Source organism: Muntiacus reevesi, chromosome 3, assembly GCF_963930625.1.
Source record: "Muntiacus reevesi chromosome 3, mMunRee1.1, whole genome shotgun sequence".
Lineage (NCBI taxonomy): Eukaryota > Metazoa > Chordata > Mammalia > Artiodactyla > Cervidae > Muntiacus > Muntiacus reevesi.
The window spans coordinates 92,480,157-92,497,642 of NC_089251.1; the positions used below are offsets into that span (position 1 = coordinate 92,480,157).

The 17,486-nt window shown below is 49.5% G+C and overlaps 1 protein-coding gene across 1 annotated transcript; it reads right to left on the minus strand.

Annotated features, from left to right (window-relative positions):
• Window positions 1-5,432: 5,432 nt before the first annotated feature.
• On the minus strand, window positions 5,433-6,554 carry GPR45 (G protein-coupled receptor 45). The gene has a single exon (XM_065927426.1). It carries the CDS (start codon window positions 6,552-6,554, stop codon window positions 5,433-5,435), a length of 1,122 nt encoding a protein of 373 aa, XP_065783498.1.
• Window positions 6,555-17,486: the final 10,932 nt, after the last annotated feature.

Consider the following 17,486-nt stretch of genomic DNA (forward strand, 5'->3'; position numbering starts at 1 on the left):
CCTCCTGTAGTTGTTTTTTAAATAAAAGTTATCTTGGTGAGAGGATGGTTTCCACTTCCAGGGCATCCAGCCTAAGGGGGTCCTAGAACTTAGTCCTCAGCCCTGGCGGCCCCTCCCAGCTCCATCAAGGACTTGTATTGGCCGCCTCACAAATCTTTAGGTGTTACTTCACTAAGTTGTAAACAATGCACTTGTGTCTCCTGCAAAGCCTTTAGGTGCTCCTGGACACCTTAAGGCCTTTGGATTCGTCCTGCCTGCAAAGTCCAACAGAGGAGATTTCTGGTTACTTCTCTGACAGGTCACCTTTAGCCAAATACTCCTAAGGAAACTTTCTGCCCTTCAGTTTCTAGCCCTGAATATATTCAGAGGATATTTGTGGGTGTGTTATCGCTAAGTCCTGTCCAGCTCTTTGCCACCCCAAGGACTACAACATGCCAGGCTTCCCTGTCTTTAACTATCTTCCACCGTTTGCTCAAATCATGTCCATCGAAGTCAGTGATGCTACCTAACCGTCTCATCCTCTGTCACCCCCTTCTCCTCCTGCCCTCAATCTTCCCCAGCATCAGGGTCTTTTCCAGCAAGTTGGCTGTTCACATCGGCTGCCCAAAGTACTGGAGCTTCAGCTTCAGCCCCAGTCCTTCCAGTGAATATTCATCATAAGGAAGCCCCAAGATCAATCTCTAGATTCTTTTTCAGTACAGTGCTGTTGGAGTTGTTGTTTGGTTGCTAAGTCGTGTCTGACTCTGCAACCCCATGGGCTGTAACCCGCCAGGCTCCTCTGTCCATGGGATTACCCAGGGAGGAATACTGGAGTGTGTTGCCATTTCCTTCTCCAGGGGAACTTCCAGACCCAGGGATAGAACCTGCGTTGCCTGCATTAGCAGGCAGATTCTTTACCACTAAACCACCTGGGAAGCCCAATTTGTGGAATAGTATGATCTAAATTTTGCAAAAAATATATTTACTTTTAATGTAATTTTTTAAAACTAGAGAATCTTTAACTTTGGGAAGAGGTTTCATTCTACAAGGAGGAAATTACCTCTATAATAAAAAAAAAAATCAGTAGGTATTATTTTTTAAACTTGTCTTAAACCTAGGGAACATTCATTCGTAAGGATGGCAAGTACACCATTCTCTTACAGAATCTAAATCTAAAGTATAGCATCACCTTGTGTCTAGTTAAGAACCTGCCCATACCTGCTTATTGCATTGTCTGAGAAGGGAAAACAGAGAAGGGGGCCAGGGAGTGACGAGGATCTGAGGGCAGGAGAGGACCTGTAGGTTCACACAAGGGTATAATGGAGACTTAGATGCTGGTGGACAAAAGTGGAGCAGAACATCATCATAGGAGAGCAAGGGAGACCCCACGAGTGACACGGGGTGCAGCCTGGGCGGATGCACCTCAGCTGCCCACTCCCCGGGAGGCCCCGTGAACCTGAGCCGGTGGCAGCCTTGGGGAGTCAGAGCCTCCTGCCTCCCACACTGTTTCTCCCTTACCTCTCTGCACGCCTTGAAAGCAAATTACGGCTTTGCACTTTTCCATGTGCCTTTCTAAAATTATTCAGTCCTGTTTGTCTTTTATGGAGAGGTGCCTGACCCTCTCTTCATGGTTTAATAAAACATTCGAAGTCATCATGACACCACAGCCAAACACCGTCAGCAGGGGAGACGATGGCAGCATTTCAATGAGGGAGAAAATGAGAAACGAGTCCCCAGAGGACACTTCATAAGGAGCAGCAAACCTGTCTTTTCAAACATGCTTCTGGAAACGAGGTTGGCTATTTCTTTTCCAGCTGGGATGGTTGGTGAAGGGACAGAGGCTGCCAGACCAGAGGCAGCAGGAGGGAGCCAGGGAAGCTGGACCACTCGGATCCCGAGAAAGGAATCATCCTTACCACCCCAACCTTGGGGGTCATTAGGGGTTTACCTGGACACGTCCAGCCTGAGCTGGCGTATTGGCACTGTCGGATTCCTGATGCAGAAGGTAACGTTCCAGTCACACCTGAGTGTTTCTCATTTGAACGAGTTCTTTCTGTTCCCATTGGACTAAGGAGGAAAATGCCATGTGAGCTGCAGTCTCTCCCTGGTTCCTTCAGAGCTAGGCACGCTCCAGCACCTCTCCTAATCCTAGAATACCTTATCCCCGCTCCTCCATGACCGAAGGGCAGACAGCGGAAGGTGAACTAGGACTGCCTGGTGCAGTGAGTGACCTTGGATGCCCACCCTAAATAATGCATAAGTGTGCATGCAAGTGCACGCTCTCACACTCACAGACACACACACACACACACACACACACACCATGCTCTGTGTTCCCACATCTTTCACCAGGTCAGCGCGCTCAAACTGCTCAAGAAAAGGGAGGCGTAGGGGCCCTGGGGGAGGTTACATCCAGATTGTGTAAGGATGAAGAAGCAGAGGTCCCTGCGGGCGGCAGGGAAGGAAACCAGAACTTGCTATTTACGTAGGATTTTAGGACAAAGTTCACCGAAGGCTCAGCGAGGCTGGAGGGAATTATGAAGGCAGCAAAGTGAAAGTCAGAGGTGAGGGACTTCCCTGGAGGTCCAGGGGTTCAGAATCTGCCTTCCAAGGGAGAGGATGCAGGTTCGATCCCTGGTCGGGGAACTAAGATCCTGCGAGCCACAACTACTGAGCCCATGGGCTGCAGAGCCTGTGCTCCACAACAAGAGAAGCCCGCTGCCACAGGGAAGACCCACCACAGCCCCCAAAAAAAGTCAGAGGTGAAACTAACTGGCTGGAATTATTGAGCAGGGTGGAGAGTTTTATTAAAACCATGAGTGCTGCCTTATGACCCCTACTGCTGAATCTCTCATGGGTCATCTAATCAGCAATGTCCTTCAGTCGCTGCAGCTCCGTTAATGGCTTACAGGTTCTAGGAAGTGACTGTGTCTTAGGAAATGTTTGACCCCAGATTCCTGGCTTGCTATCATGGCCCTGGTGCTAATTTTGGCAAGAACACAGCCTTCCACACCGAAAGAGCAATAATACTTTATTTAAAATATATACAAAATTATTACTTTGAAATATATATATTACTGTCCAACACATATCATATAACACTGATTGATGTAAATTTTGATACCTTCATTCATTAAGTTTGGGGATTTCTCTTTCACTCAAGGCTCCTGAAGAACATTCTCTTAAACGACCACCGGAGGGGAGGTGCCTAGAGGCTTGGTCCCTGTGGCAGGTGGGCTGTGCCCTCGGACACCACCAAGGCCATGCAACTCTGCCTCATGGGGACTGAGGGCAAACCCTGACCTTCCCAGGGGCTCAGAGGACACAGACGTGAGGGACACACCTCGATCAATCACACACCAACGGCCCATCTTCAGTCAACCTCTCTCTCTCTCATCTCTTTGTCACCTCTCTCTCCCTCTCTGGGTATAAAAGGGTCTAGGGGCTCTGGGTCTGTGTATAAAAGAAGGGTGGGGTTGGTGAGAAAAGTGCCAATTATTTTCTGGAAAAGAACTCCTCTGGGCTTAGAGGAGGGTAAACTGTGTTATCTTTCTTTTTTGCTTCTGTCACAGGAGGAGAATGAGGAGCAAGTCTGGTGATACAACCTTGGAAAGGAAATGAGAAGAAAAACACACAGGGGAGCGTCTGTGTTCTTGCGCCAAATGTGAGTTCTGATTATCCTGAGATAACTCTGACATCTGCCTCTGGGCCCAGCCCCTGCCTCATTCACCACCCCCTCCCACCCCCTACCCCCCACACACACACAGTGCCTTGCACCTCTTAGGCATTTAATTAATGATAGATAAATGCAGGAGGGGGATGTGGTGTCTACGAGTGGAAAACATATTCATTTTAGAATCAGAGTCTTTGAGAGGTGGCAGGGACCTTGCAGACCTTCTAGACCTGCTTCCTCAGGGATGGGGAAACCAAAGCCCAGAGAAACTGGGGAGAAACCAGCAAGGTCACATGAGGGAGTTGGGCATAACTGAGTTGGGCTTAGAATCCTGTTTTCTACATTGCTTTTTTAATCTCCCACTGTCTTCAGATCTGAAAGTGTAAGGACAATCCGCAGAACCAACTGTGTGCCCCCAACTCAGGAAAGACTCCCAGCCCAGGAAGCTCCTGTTGGTAACAGTGGCCCGGGGAGGAGAGGCCCACCCAGTACCCGGGACAAGCAGAAGGGTCCCCTCCAAGCATCTGTCCTCTGGATCGCGGTCCTGCCTGGGCTGGGGGACCGGGGTCCCAGGGTCCCAGGGAGGTGGCCCAGGCTACAGCGGTCAGACCCCTGCAGCCCTGAGTGAGGTAGAGGAACACAGAGGTCGTGGGGGCAGCCCAGTGGTGGGGGTGTGTCTCCCGCCGCTGTGACGGGGTGATGTGGCGGGCCTCAGAGCATCACGAGAAACATGTAAACAAAGCCCCCAGCCACTTCTGAGACTGAAAGCAAGTCAACACAAGTACTTACTGAAAAGATGAACCAACAGGACAAGGCATGTGGTGCCCGCCCATCGGTCAGCTGGAAGGAGGGCCAGGTGGGGCAGGACAGGAAGCAGGAAGAAGAGAGGGGCAGGGCTGTCACCGCCGGCCCAGAGGCGGCTTCAGGTGAGGGGCCAGGGCGGGATGAGCACTGGGGTGGGCTTCTCCTCTCAGTTGAGCTGCCCTCGAACATTCCCTGGGCTTCGAGCCACCAGGTCTCCCCTGTGTCACGCGGGAGCTGAAAAGCCCAGTGCCCCTCTGCTTCCCATGTGACTTTGGTTTCCAGAAAGAATGGTTTGGCATCACCCCAAATGCACATCTGACCAACACAGAGAACTCTGCATGCTTCCACCACACGCACACAGACACAAACGCCTGAGAAGGATGCTGGTGCCCCAGACTATGCCTGACCACCTAGAGATGGATGCACTGGGGTTTCTCACATCAGAACAGGGCACCCGGGTGTCTCCAAGGCAGGCCTGGAGAGGCCTTAGACAGAGCCTTCCTCCTGCTGCTCAGCCAACCTCCCTCCTGCTCCCCCTCCTCCCTAACTTTTGCCCAACTCCTGCATCACTCATAGCTCAGTAGGTAAGGAATCTGCCCTCAATGCAGGAGGCCCGGGTTCGATCCCTGGGTCGGAAGATTCCTTGGAGAAGGAAATGGCAACCCACTCCAGTATTCTTCCTGGAAAATCCCATGGACAGAGGAGCCTGGCAGGCTACAGTTCATGGGGCCGAAACAGCAGGACACGACTTAGTGACTAAACCGCCACCACCTGCATCACTGCACGCATCTCCCCTTTGGTCTTGATTGCCGTCGGGTTTCCAGCAGACCCGCACTGCTGGAAACAGAAATAATTCATCGTGCAAACGCGGGAGCCCCAGTTTCCCTGGTGACCAGCGAGTCCCCTTGTGCTAAGCGCTGACTGCTCGGGAGGCCCAGGAAGTCAAGTGGGGGGCAGATGGGGGCTCGCCCCTCCCCTACACCGCGGACTGGTTCTCCGTGCAAGCGTACACGGTGCTCGGCTGGATTCGCCTCCGGATCCGCTCAGGCACTTTGGGGAGGATCTGGAAGGTGGGGGGCAGCAGCTCCAGACAGGCCTCGCGGAACTTCTTGATCCGCCAGCAGTAGACGATGGGGTTGAAGACGGACTTGAGGTAGCTGAGCCCCAGCACGCAGGAGCTGGTGGCGTAGAAAGAGGGGCCGCAGTAGAAGCGCCGGCTGAACACGGACAGCAGGCTATACACCGAGTGCGGCAGCCAGCACAGCGAGAAGCCCACGAAAAGGATCAAGATGGTGGTGAAGGCCTTGGTCTTGAAACTCAGGTCCAGGCTGGCCTGCTGCTGCTGCCGCCGGAGCCGCCGCAGGCAGGCGCGGGGCAGCCGGCGCAGGTCCAGGCGGTCGGACTGGTTGTGCACGCGCACCGCGTTCTTGCGCACCGCGTGCAGGACGCCCAGGTGGGCGCCGAGCATCACCGCGAAGGGAACGAAGAAGGCGGCGCCCACCAGAGTCAGCACGTAGGCGCGGCCGGCCGGCAGCTCGGTGAAGCCCAGCACGCACTGCGGGGCCCGCGCCGGCACCTCCACCAGCGTCCAGCCGGCCAGCGCCGGCGCCGAGACGCAGAAGGACAGCGCCCAGGACGCGGCGATGATCACTTTGGCCCGGCGGGGGTTCAACCGGTCCTGGCGCTGCGCGATGATGAGGAAGCGGTCCACGCTGACGATGAGCAGGATGGACACACCCTCCAGGACGAAGAACCAGTAGAGCGCGGCTGAGAGCCGGCAGAAGGAGTCCCCGAAGTGCCAGTGGACAGTGATGAGGGTGACGGCCGTGAAGGGCATGCAACACAAGCAGAGCATGATGTCCGAGAAGGCCAGCGTGGCCAGCAGCAGGTTGATGGCGGAGCGCATGGTCGGCCTCTGGTACACGATGATGCAGACCACCGCGTTGCCTAGGAACCCCACCACGACCGTCAGCATCATGAGGACCGCCAGGGACATCCGGAGCGGGGCGGGCGGTGGGGGCGCCCTGGAGTCCCCCTCGTGGCTCCCGTTGGGCAGCAGGTACGCGTAGGTCTCGATGGACGACTGGTTACAGGCCATCGTGGAGGAGGTCCTGGCGGTGAGGCAGAAGAAAGGGGGTAGGCGGGGCCTCAGCGATTCGGGGGCTGCATGTTCCTCCTGCTGGCTTGGGTCTCCGGGGCGCCGGAAGGGCTGGGAGGAGCCTGTCTTTGGGAGCAACTGGCTGGGACGTGCGAGTCATCAATCACAGCCTCATCGTCTCCGTGACAACTGGCGGTGCAACCTCTTGGGCCCTGGACGGCCTGGAGCAAAGAAGCAGGGAAGAAAAGGGGGTTAGACCTTCCAAGCACGTGTGGAGCAGAACAGTTTTTCTACCTTTTACAGGTATTTTAAGCATCAGAGTGGAGATGACTCACTTATTTACCACTTGGAACAAGGCTGGGTCTTCACAAGCATGACAAGCCTTGTCACATCACCTGGGAAACCTAATCAGACCCACCTTGAGCGGGACCAAAGTTTGTCATCAGCATTTCCATAATCAGCATTTATTTACTACTACATCCTCAATACATCCTAAAGGAAATCCACCCTGAATACTCATTGGAAGGACTGATGCTGAAGCTGAAGCTCCAATACTTTGGCCACCTGATGTGAAGAGCCAGCATATTGGAAAAGACCCTGATGCTGGGAAAGATTGAGAGTAGGAGGAGAAGAGAGTGGCAGAGGATGAGATGGTTGGATGGCATCACTCAATGGACATGAGTTTGAGCAAACTCCAGGAGATGGGGGAGGACAGGGAAGCCTGGTGAGCCGTCCATAGGGTAACTGAGCAACTGAACAGCAGTTTATTAACTTGAATTATAAGTACCCTGATCCAGTGAAGCTTTGCATGAGGCAACTGCTCGAGGAAAGCCAGCTCCATGAGGGCGGGACTTTGTGTTGTTTGCTGCGTCCCCAGCAGAGAAGATGCTCAACAGAAACTTTGTTGAGTAAATAAACGTTAGTTGATGCCACCACTCTATATTTAGCCTTTTTGTTGTTTAGTCACTCGTCATGTCTGTCTCTCTTGCGACGCTATAGGCTATAGCCCGCCAGACTCCTCTGTCCATGGGATTCTCCAGGCAAGAGTACTGGAATGGGTTGCCATTTCCTCCTCTGGGGGATCTTCCTGACCCAGGGATTGAACCTGCATCTCCTGCATTGGCAGGTGGGTTCTTTACTGTGGAGCCACCTGGGAAGCTTGTTTGACTTTAAGCAGTTGTAAGAAATAATCCAGCAGGATCGCATGTCTTCTTCCCCGTTTATGCTGTGGTAACACTCCAGATAACTGTGGTGCTGCCAGAGTGTTGGGCTTCCCTGCTGGCTCAGATGGTGAAGAATCTGCCTGATTGCAGGAGATGCAGGTTCAATCCCTGGGTTGGGAAAAATCCCCCCTGGAGGAGGGCATGGCAACCCACTCCAGTATTCTTAAAGTCTGGGAAATCCCATGGACAGAGGAGCCTGGAGGGCTACAGTGCATGAGGTCACAGAAAAGTCAGACACAACTGAGTGACTGATCACACCACACACACACACACGCACACAGAAGTATATAATAGTTGGGGTAAGAACCCAGCCTGGGATTCAGATAGACCCTACCAACTGGGTTGATTTTCTTTCTTAATTTCTCTAAGTCTTTGTTTCTTTGCCTGTGAAGTGCCCCCCAGGGAGGGCTGTAGCTGGGAGCACAGGAGGGGACTGGCCCTCAGTGCTGGGAGCAAGGCAAGCAGATCACTGCCCTAGCTGCACATTTCTTTTCTTCTTGTACCTGAGCTTTTAATGAGAGATTGTTGACATATCACACGTGTCAGTTTAAGGTGATGATGTGATACATGTATATACTGTGAAATGATGCCCACAGTAAAGTTAGTTAACAGCTCCATCTCTTGATGTAATTATCAACTTTGGGGGGGGGTGTGGTCATGAAATTATGATTTATACTCTTCACAACAAATTTCAAGTGTATAATACAATCTTGTGAATTGTACTCACAATGCTGAACGTTATTCACAATAGCCAAGGTATGGGTACAAGTTAAATGTCCATTGATGGATGAATAAAGATATTTTCATATGTGTGTGTATGTGTGTGTGTGTGTGTGTGTTGTGTGTGTATAAAATGGAAGCACTTTTGAATTATTAACAAGATATCATTTATTATATACTTTGTTTAAAAATTACCTAAAAGGCAACAACAACAACAACAAAAAAATTACCTAAAAGGATAATGCAATTTAAAATATATAAGATTTAACGAGCCAACAATTTGACTCAATTTTCTTTTTATAGGCCCAATCTTTGTTTCCCTTGAGAAATAAATGTTTCATAATTTCAGTAAAAAGACTGTTGCAGGGAGCATGTAGGTGACTGAGGTGGCCATGGAACCCGGAGGGGAGGCAGCATCAGCTCTGGGTCCCCCAGGCTCCCCCAGAGGAAGCCCCACTGGCCGTGGGGAGGGCTCACATGAGCAGTCCCTCACTTGGGCTGGTGCAGGGAGGGCCCACAAGGAGCCAGAAGAACACACTTGACTGACTGGAGCCCCCTGCCTTCGGCAGCGGTCCGGGAATGAAAACATTCGAAGGAGAATTGAATTGTGTTTTCTTTCCACTATCTTCTGCCAGAAATAAAATGCATGAGCCAGGTGCGAATCAGATCTGTAGATGCTTCCAGAAACACCTTTAGGGATATGTCAGCTTCTCTCCTTTGGAAGTCCTTCTCCGGCTTTCCACTTACTTGTGCCCACTTCTTCCTCTGTGCTGGTAAAAAGCATCTTTTTTTCCAGGTTCCTTAGAGTCAATATCATAGAGATCTCAAGTTGAAGGGCTAGGGGTGGTGAAGGAATTCAGGAGGTCTCACACCACGTAGTCTAAAGGCTCTGCCAGTGACAATGTCTTGGTGATGCTACTTCAGCTCAGGTTCACCTGGTCCTCGATGCTCCAGGGTAGACCCACGGTCTGAGCTCCAGTTCTGAGCATGGCCAGAATAGGCTTATCTCAGTGGTGGGAGCAGTTATCCAAACCTGTGGAGGTTGAGCTATGTAAGTAGAGATCTGCTGTGTTATTCTGTAAGTGAGAAATAGCTCTCTGCGGATCACAGATGCTTGTGTTAGCACGAAAAAATACTTCTGTGCCTCTGTCTTCCAGTCTATTAAATGGAGCCAACCATATGTCTGCCCCAGAGTTCTAAGAACACGTGCAAGGCCTGGTACAAAGAAGGGCATTAGTCAATAAGTTACCAACTAGTAATTAGTAAGTTAATTCCACATCCCTCTTTGTTTCGAGTTCACGGATTTCTGTCTCTTGAATTAAAGAACAGGAACCATGACAGGCATGCTTGAAGCCCTGGTGGATCAAGTCCCTCCTGGAGCACAGAATAAGGGCCACTGAGAAAAAGACAAATCCATGTGTCTATCAATCCTGGCTGAGCCTTTCACCTGCCCCCGTCTCCACGCTGTAAGAATGGATCTTCCCTACAACATAATTATAGGGAGCGATTTCATGCTTAACCAAAGGAACAGATGGTGCAAGGAATTTTTTTTTAATATGTGTCTTGAGGTTGAATCAGATTAAAATTGTTTGGGCTTCTGGGCAACAACTTGTCTCAGATATTTTAATTCAGCGTTTTGGTCACAGTCCTGTTGTTCATCCCCAGATCGACAGCGCTTTTCTTACCAAGTGCTCGGGCACATTAAAGATCAAAGTAAGAGGTAACAGGCGAACGGGAGATGTTCTGGGGCCTTCTTCAGCCTGAAGCAGCTCTCAGCATCTCTCCAGCAGCTTGTATGTGGAAGAGAAGGGTCGTGATGGGAATTGTAAGCCCAGGAAGCATCGAGCTGGGAACGGAACCATTTCAAGGCACTGACTGCAGTTCCTATGCAATCGATCCCACCCTGGGGCTCAGTAGGCATGCAGGTGTTGAAGATAAATAAGCATCTCGGTCTCACAGAGACCCGAGCTGAGCGCCCTGCGCTATACAGCAACTTGCCACTAGCTGTGTGTTTTACACACGGTCATGTATTTATGTCACTCCTACTCTCTGAATTCATCCCACCCCCCCTTCCCCTACTGGGTCCACATGTCCATTTTCTATTGACCCAGAGGGGAGGGGTGGGATGTGGGAGGTGAGAGGGAGCTTCAAGGTGGAGGGGATATATGTACACACATGTGTTATGCCAAGTTGCTCAGTCATGTCCAACTCTTTGCAACCCCATGGACGTTAGCTGGCCAGGCTCCTCTGTCCATGGGATTCTCCAGGCAAGAATACTGGAGTGGGTTGCCATTTCCTCCTCCATGAGATCTTCCTGACCCAGGGATCAAACCTGTGTCTCTTATGTTTCCTGCATTGGCAGGTGGGTTCCTTACCACTGGTACCACCTGGGAAGCCCCTATGTATATATATATAGCTGATTCATTTCGTTGTATAGTAGAAATGAACACAACATTGTACAACTGTACTCTAAAAATTTGTTGACATATTTTAAAGAATAAAGAAAAAGATGAGAAAAAATAATTAGCATTGTGAACTGGGGTTTCACTTACGAAGGGGAGGTGACAGCCTGTGCTCTGCTGTGAGCGGGTGTCCACTGGCATGCTCAGGAAGCTGCGTCTACGCCCAGGATGGAAGGAGCCACTGGCAGTGAGCAGAGAGGAGACACTGAACTGAGCACGGCGCTCGCTGTCTGAAGCTCCTTCAATTACGGCTCACAGGGTCGCAAAGAGTCCGACATGACTTAAGCAACTTAGCACGCACAAAGGGTTTTCAACGGAGGTTCATGCCTCCTTTCTTGCCACGACTAAAGCATAATTGTCCAAAGGTGGGTCTGCATGGAGGCAGCAGATCGTCCTATTACATGCGTTAACTGGGAAAAAAAGAAAGGTGCAACCTAAAAGTTGAGAGTTACGTTTCATTCGGAGGACAAAACTGAGGTCTTACGCCCAGGAGACTGCCTCTCTGATTGATAGCTCAGAGGGACTGCTCTGAAGAGGTGCCGGGGATGGGGGGGTGGTGGGGACAGACAGCGGGGAGCCAGGATATGTAGGAGTTTTTGCAACAGAGACCAGGTAGTCAGAACACCCAGAGATTACTGTTAATTAAAGAAAACCAGACATCTCAAGTTAAGGAATGTGCCGCTTTTCTATGTGTGAGAAGGTGCAAGAGTCTGGGCTTACTGAAATCACTCCTTTGCTGTGCACCCCAGCCCTCCACGGCCATCTCCATCTCCATCCTGTGTTTGCACATCCTGAGCCCCCTCAGGGTGCATCGCCAAGGGGGCTGTAATGTGATGGCTTGATGGCTGCAGCATCCTTTGTTTACTGATACGGCTGGTGGCATTGGCAGTTCACACAAGTCTGAGGTTGGTCCAGCCCAGAAAGCCCGAATCACCATTGGGTGTTCAGAAAAACCACTGACCCTCCCCACATGACGGCAACAGCAGCTGCCCACTAATCCGGTATCTTCAGAACCCCACTGCTGCTCTATGGCTGCCCCCATAGACACTGCTCCTCCTTCAAGCAAAGGTGGGCGCTGGCCTTCCTGAAGCTGTGCCCTGGCTGTCTGGAGAGTGTCCCTGGGGTGGGGCCACCATCCACTTTGAAGAATAAACTCTCAAAGCACTGGGTTGGGGAGCAAGCACTTCTTAGGGGACTATTTTCCAGAAATACTAAAAATAAGCCTAATAGTCACTTCACACTGGCACATCTACATTTTAATTCACAGACTTAGAAATATGTATATAATCTCTGGGGCTTCCTTGGTGGCTCAGTGGTAAAGAATCTGCCTGCAATCCAGGAGACGTGGGTTCGATCCCTGGGTCAGGAATATCTACCTGGAGAAGGGAATGGCAGTCCACTCCAGTATTCTTGCCTGGAGAATCTCCTGGACAGAGGAGCCTGGCAGGCTGCAGAGAGTCGGGCATGGTCATCTCCAGAACTTGCCGTGTCTGCTGGTGGGGAATTGGTGAGTTCTTTCTCTGAAGCTGTGGTTATTGCTTCCAGTAACCAATCATATTTGTGATATAGGACTTTTCATCCTTTCCTCCAGGAAAACGCTGGTTCACAAACGCCAGATCTAAGCAGTGATGTCAGCTTGGGCAGATGGGGAAGTCTACCGTGGAAACAGCTTGACTCTGTCTTTACCTGCAGCCGCGTCACCTGTCTTTTTGATACAAAGTCTCAAACAGATGGTATATCCCAATTTCAATAACTTTATTGGCAGTGAAAAACTATGCAAGAGCTGCCAGAAGTAATTCATCAATAGTTTTGCTTAGAAACAGGTGTTAGGCTACATGTCTCAGCTTCTTAGAAAAGTGAGCTGAGAGAGACCAGATTTTTTATTTCTCAGCTCAGGCAAGACTCTTGGGAGGAAATTTTTCAAACAGAACAAAATCGGAGGGACTTCCCTGGCGTCCCAGTGGTTAAGACTTTGTGCTTCCACTTCAAGGGGTGCCGGTTCCATCCCTGGGTGGGGAACTTAAGATCCTGCATGCCCCAGAGTGTGGCCAGAAAAAAAGGGGGGAGGGGGAGAGAACAGAATCAGGGAGGCTTTTAATGAAGCACAGCCTTACTGAGGATTCTTAGGAACACCTGAAACGTACGTATTGTGTGCGTATTACTGCCAGGCTTAGCCCTGTGATATCTCAGGGGTTCTCTGAACCTGCATTGGCCATGGTATAGAAATTTGTTAAAGATGCAGGTTATCAGGGCCACCAGACCTGCTGAATCACAACCCCAGGGGTGGGGGCCCAGCAAGCCATCTGTTAACTATTGCTCTAGGGAATTTAAAGTTCTCAGTCCTCAATCGTGGGAGCTGCTGATAGCCTACCTTGTAGAACCCGGCCACTGATGCACTTTTATAGACTGCAGTCCTTCACCTAGAAAGTGGTGGCAAGAGACGCCCGCATTAGGACCCAGGAGGGCTGGCTTAAGCCTGAGCTGGGCCACTTCCATGAGATTTAAGTGGGAGTTCACATACATGGGGTTTTTTTTTTTTTCTTAATTCTTTATTTATTTTTGGCTGCGCTGGGTCTTGATTGCTGCGTGCAGGCTTTCTCCAGCTTCCATGCCTGAGCTTCCCATTGCAGCGGTTTCTCTTGTTGTAGCACGTGGGTGCAGTAGTGGCAGCTCCTGGGCCCTAGAGCACAGGCTCAGTATTTGTGGCTCACGAGCTTGTTGCCCCTAGGCATGTGCGATCTTCCCGGACCAGGGATTGAAGCAGGGTCCCCTGCATTGCAAGGATTCCTAACCACTGGACCACTAGAGAAGCCACACAGGTCTTTTATATTAGCTGTGAGTTAGTATTTGGGGACAAGAGCAGTGAAGTCTTTCAGCGGGAATAGGAGGAAGCAGGAACAGAGTAGCTTGGAGGCCCTGTGGGAACAGAGGGGCAGGAGCGCACGGGGCCACGGCAGCGGTGGACGGACCCCAGGACCCTGGCTGCCCTCGGACACGTAGGCCATGCATAGGTGCGCTCTCCCGGGTGCTTCGGGAGAGAAGTGGGTGAGAACTCCTTGCCCCCCTGGAGTTAAATCTGCTGGCTGCAGAGAATGTAGGATGATCGCCACGTCCATGGGAGATACAGGGAAGCACCAGGATTCAGATGCTATCTGATCTGTTCAGTCCCCAATGCCACCCCGAGGATATGTGCAGAGAGCATTCATATGGCCCCGTGGAGTGACCAGGCTTGGGCCTGAGAGGGCTGAAGTCGGGACACAGCGGCAGCCTGGGCGTTGCTTTGGGGCCAGGCACCGAGTTGGGAAATTCTAGTCTGTGGAACCAGGCTGCTAGACTCTGTGTGAACACGGGGGTCTGAGACAGACTGAATTTTGGCTCAGACCAAAGAAACAGTAATAATACCTACTGTGTGGATAAGGTTTAAAATGTACAAAATGGAACTTTCCTGGTGGCTCAGTGGATACGAATCTGACTGTCAATGCAGGAGACACAGGTTCGATCCCTGGTCCCGGAAGATCCCGTGTGCTGTGGAGCAGCTAAGCCCGTGCTCCACAGCTACTGAACCTGTGCTGAAGCCCACGAGCCTGGAGTCCATGCTCTGAAAGAAGAGAAGCCACAGCAGTGACAAGCCCTCGCACCTCAATGAGAGAGGCCCCGCTCACCACACTAGGGAAAAACCCCAGTGCAGCAACAGCCAAAATAAACAAATTTTTTTCATAGAGAATAACTTTATTTTTAAAATTTTTATTTATTTTTTAATCGAAGGATAATTGCTTTACAGAATTTTGTTGTTTGCTGTCAAACCTCAACATGAATCAGCCATAGCTATACATATATCCCCTCCCTCTCAAACCTCCCTCCCATCTCCAAAATAAATAAATTTTTAAAAACAAAATTTTAAAAATATATAAAATGTTCGCAGCCACTTGATTACGTTAATATTGCCATTTACAGATGAGAAAACAGTCAAGTGGACAGAGGGCCTCCGGTCACTTTCGCCTCCTCTCGGGCCTGGATCCCTGCTCTGTTCTGGGGCCTCGTTAGCAGTGCTCACTCAGGGTGCAGGTGGGTTTCATTGTGCAGACGGATTCCTTTCTACAGACTCAGATGCCAACTTGGATCCACTGACTGCCCACACTTGCTCTAGTTATGACATAGAACAGTTGGTATTATACGTCCTTCTGAGAAGTCCAAATAGCCCACCCAACCTTTACCAAATGCCCATTTTTTTCATCTTTATGTTCAGTTGCTCAGTCGTGTCTGACTGCTTTCGATCCCAGGGACTGTAGCCCACCAGGCTCCACTGTCCATGGGACTCTCCAGGCAAGAATACTGGAGTGGGTTGCCATTCCCTTCTCCAGGGGATCTTCCAGACCCAGAGATTGAACCTGCATCTCTTGTGTTTCTCTTGCATAGGCAGGCAGAGTCTTTACCGCTAGTGCCACCTGAGAAGCCTTTTGTATCTTTATATCACCCTTAAAGCATATGGCTCACTTAGGGACCTTAGGTTCCAAGTAATCCTTGAAAATTGTTTTTATGCATTTCACTGTGAAAAGCCAACTTTCCCCTTCTCTGAACTAGTTTAGAAGTGTTGCGTCTCAGGGGTGGTGTTTAAAGTCTCTGAACCAGGTATAAAGATTTCGCTAGAGGCACAAAGCGTATGGCGGCTGTTTAAAAATAGATATAGTTTGATGTTTTAACGAAATCTGAGATGCTTAGCACTTTTTCAAGATGCTAAAAAATAAGATCTGCCAATTTCGAGTTTCTCCATGTAGAACAGGTGATGTCCCAAGCCACTTGCCACCTACCCACCCCCCGTCCCCCACCAGGCTCCCAGTGCAGCTTCGGCTCCTTTAAATTCTAGAAACCCTGGATGCATGCGGGCTCCTCAGACTTCTCAGCCTTGCAGGCTGGCTGCTTGGCAAAACCTTTTACCGTCTCCAAAATCACATCTGCAGGTGCCCGTCCTTCCCATGAACCTGACTTCTTCAGAAACTATTTTTAAACTCTTTTGGGTACCTTTGCAATTTTTCTAACATTTTATGCCCCTATTCTGAAAAAAGAAAACCCTGACTCTGATTTTTTTAAAAAAAATATGGTTTTTCATTAGTAATAAAGAAAACAGGGACTTCCCTGTTGGTCCAGTGGCTAAGACTCTGAGCTCCCAGTGCAGGGGGCCCAGGTTCAATGCCTGCTCAGGGAGCTAGATCCCACATGCTACAACTAAGACCCAGAGCAGCCAAATAAACAAATAAAATTAAAAAAAAAAGAAAAAGAAAACACAGTTGATAAATTCCGTTAAAATGATTTTTGATAACATTTTAATGTTTTAACAGCTTTACTGAAGCACGATTTACATATCATAAAACCTGCCCATTGACCTCTGGGACAATGTGAAACGCCCCAACATTCGAATCATAGGAGTCCCAGAAGAAGACAAAAAGAAAGGCCACGAGAAAATACTCGAGGAGATAATAGCTGAAAACTTCCCTAAAATGGGGAAGGAAATAGCCACCCAAGTCCAAGAAACCCAGAGAGTCCCAAACAGGATAAACCCAAGGCGAAACACACCAAGACACATATTAATCAAATTAACAAAGATCAAACACAAAGAACAAATACTAAAAGCAGCAAGGGAGAAACAACAAATAACACACAAAGGGATTCCCATAAGGATAACAGCTGATCTATCAATAGAAACCCTCCAGGCCAGAAGGGAATGGCAGGACATACTGAAAGTAATGAAAGAGAATAACCTACAACCTAGATTACTGTACCCAGCAAGGATCTCATTCAGATATGAAGGAGAATTCAAAAGCTTTACAGACAAGCAAAAGCTGAGAGAATTCAGCACCACCAAACCAGCTCTTCAACAAATACTAAAGGATCTTCTCTAGACAGGAAATGCAGAAAGGTTGTATAAACGTGAACCCAAAACAACAAAGTAAATGGCAATGGGACCACACCTATCAATAATTACCTTAAATGTAAATGGGTTGAATGCCCCAACCAAAAGACAAAGACTGGCTGAATGGATACAAAAACAAGACCCCTATATATGCTGTCTACAAGAGACCCACCTCAAAACAAGAGACACATACAGACTAAAAGTGAAGGGCTGGAAAAAAATATTTCACGCAAACGGAGACCAAAAGAAAGCAGGAGTTGCAATACTCATATCAGATAAAATAGACTTTCAAATAAAGGATGTGAAAAGAGACAAAGAAGGACACTACATAATGATCAAAGGATCAATCCAAGAAGAAGATATAACAATTATAAATATAAATGCACCCAACATAGGAGCACCGCAATATGTACGGCAAACGCTAACGAGTATGAAAGAGGAAATTAATAGTAACACAATAATAGTGGGAGACTTTAATACCCCACTCACAACTATGGATAGATCAACTAAACAGAAAATTAACAAGGAAACACAAACCTTAAATGACACAATGGACCAGCTAGAGCTAATTGATATCTATAGGACATTTCACCCCAAAACAATCAACTTCACCTTTTTC

Coding starts and splice junctions, on each gene's coding strand:
- GPR45 (XM_065927426.1), bottom strand. CDS start 6,554: ATGGCCTGTAACCAGTCGTCCATCGAGACCTACGCGTACCTGCTGCCC.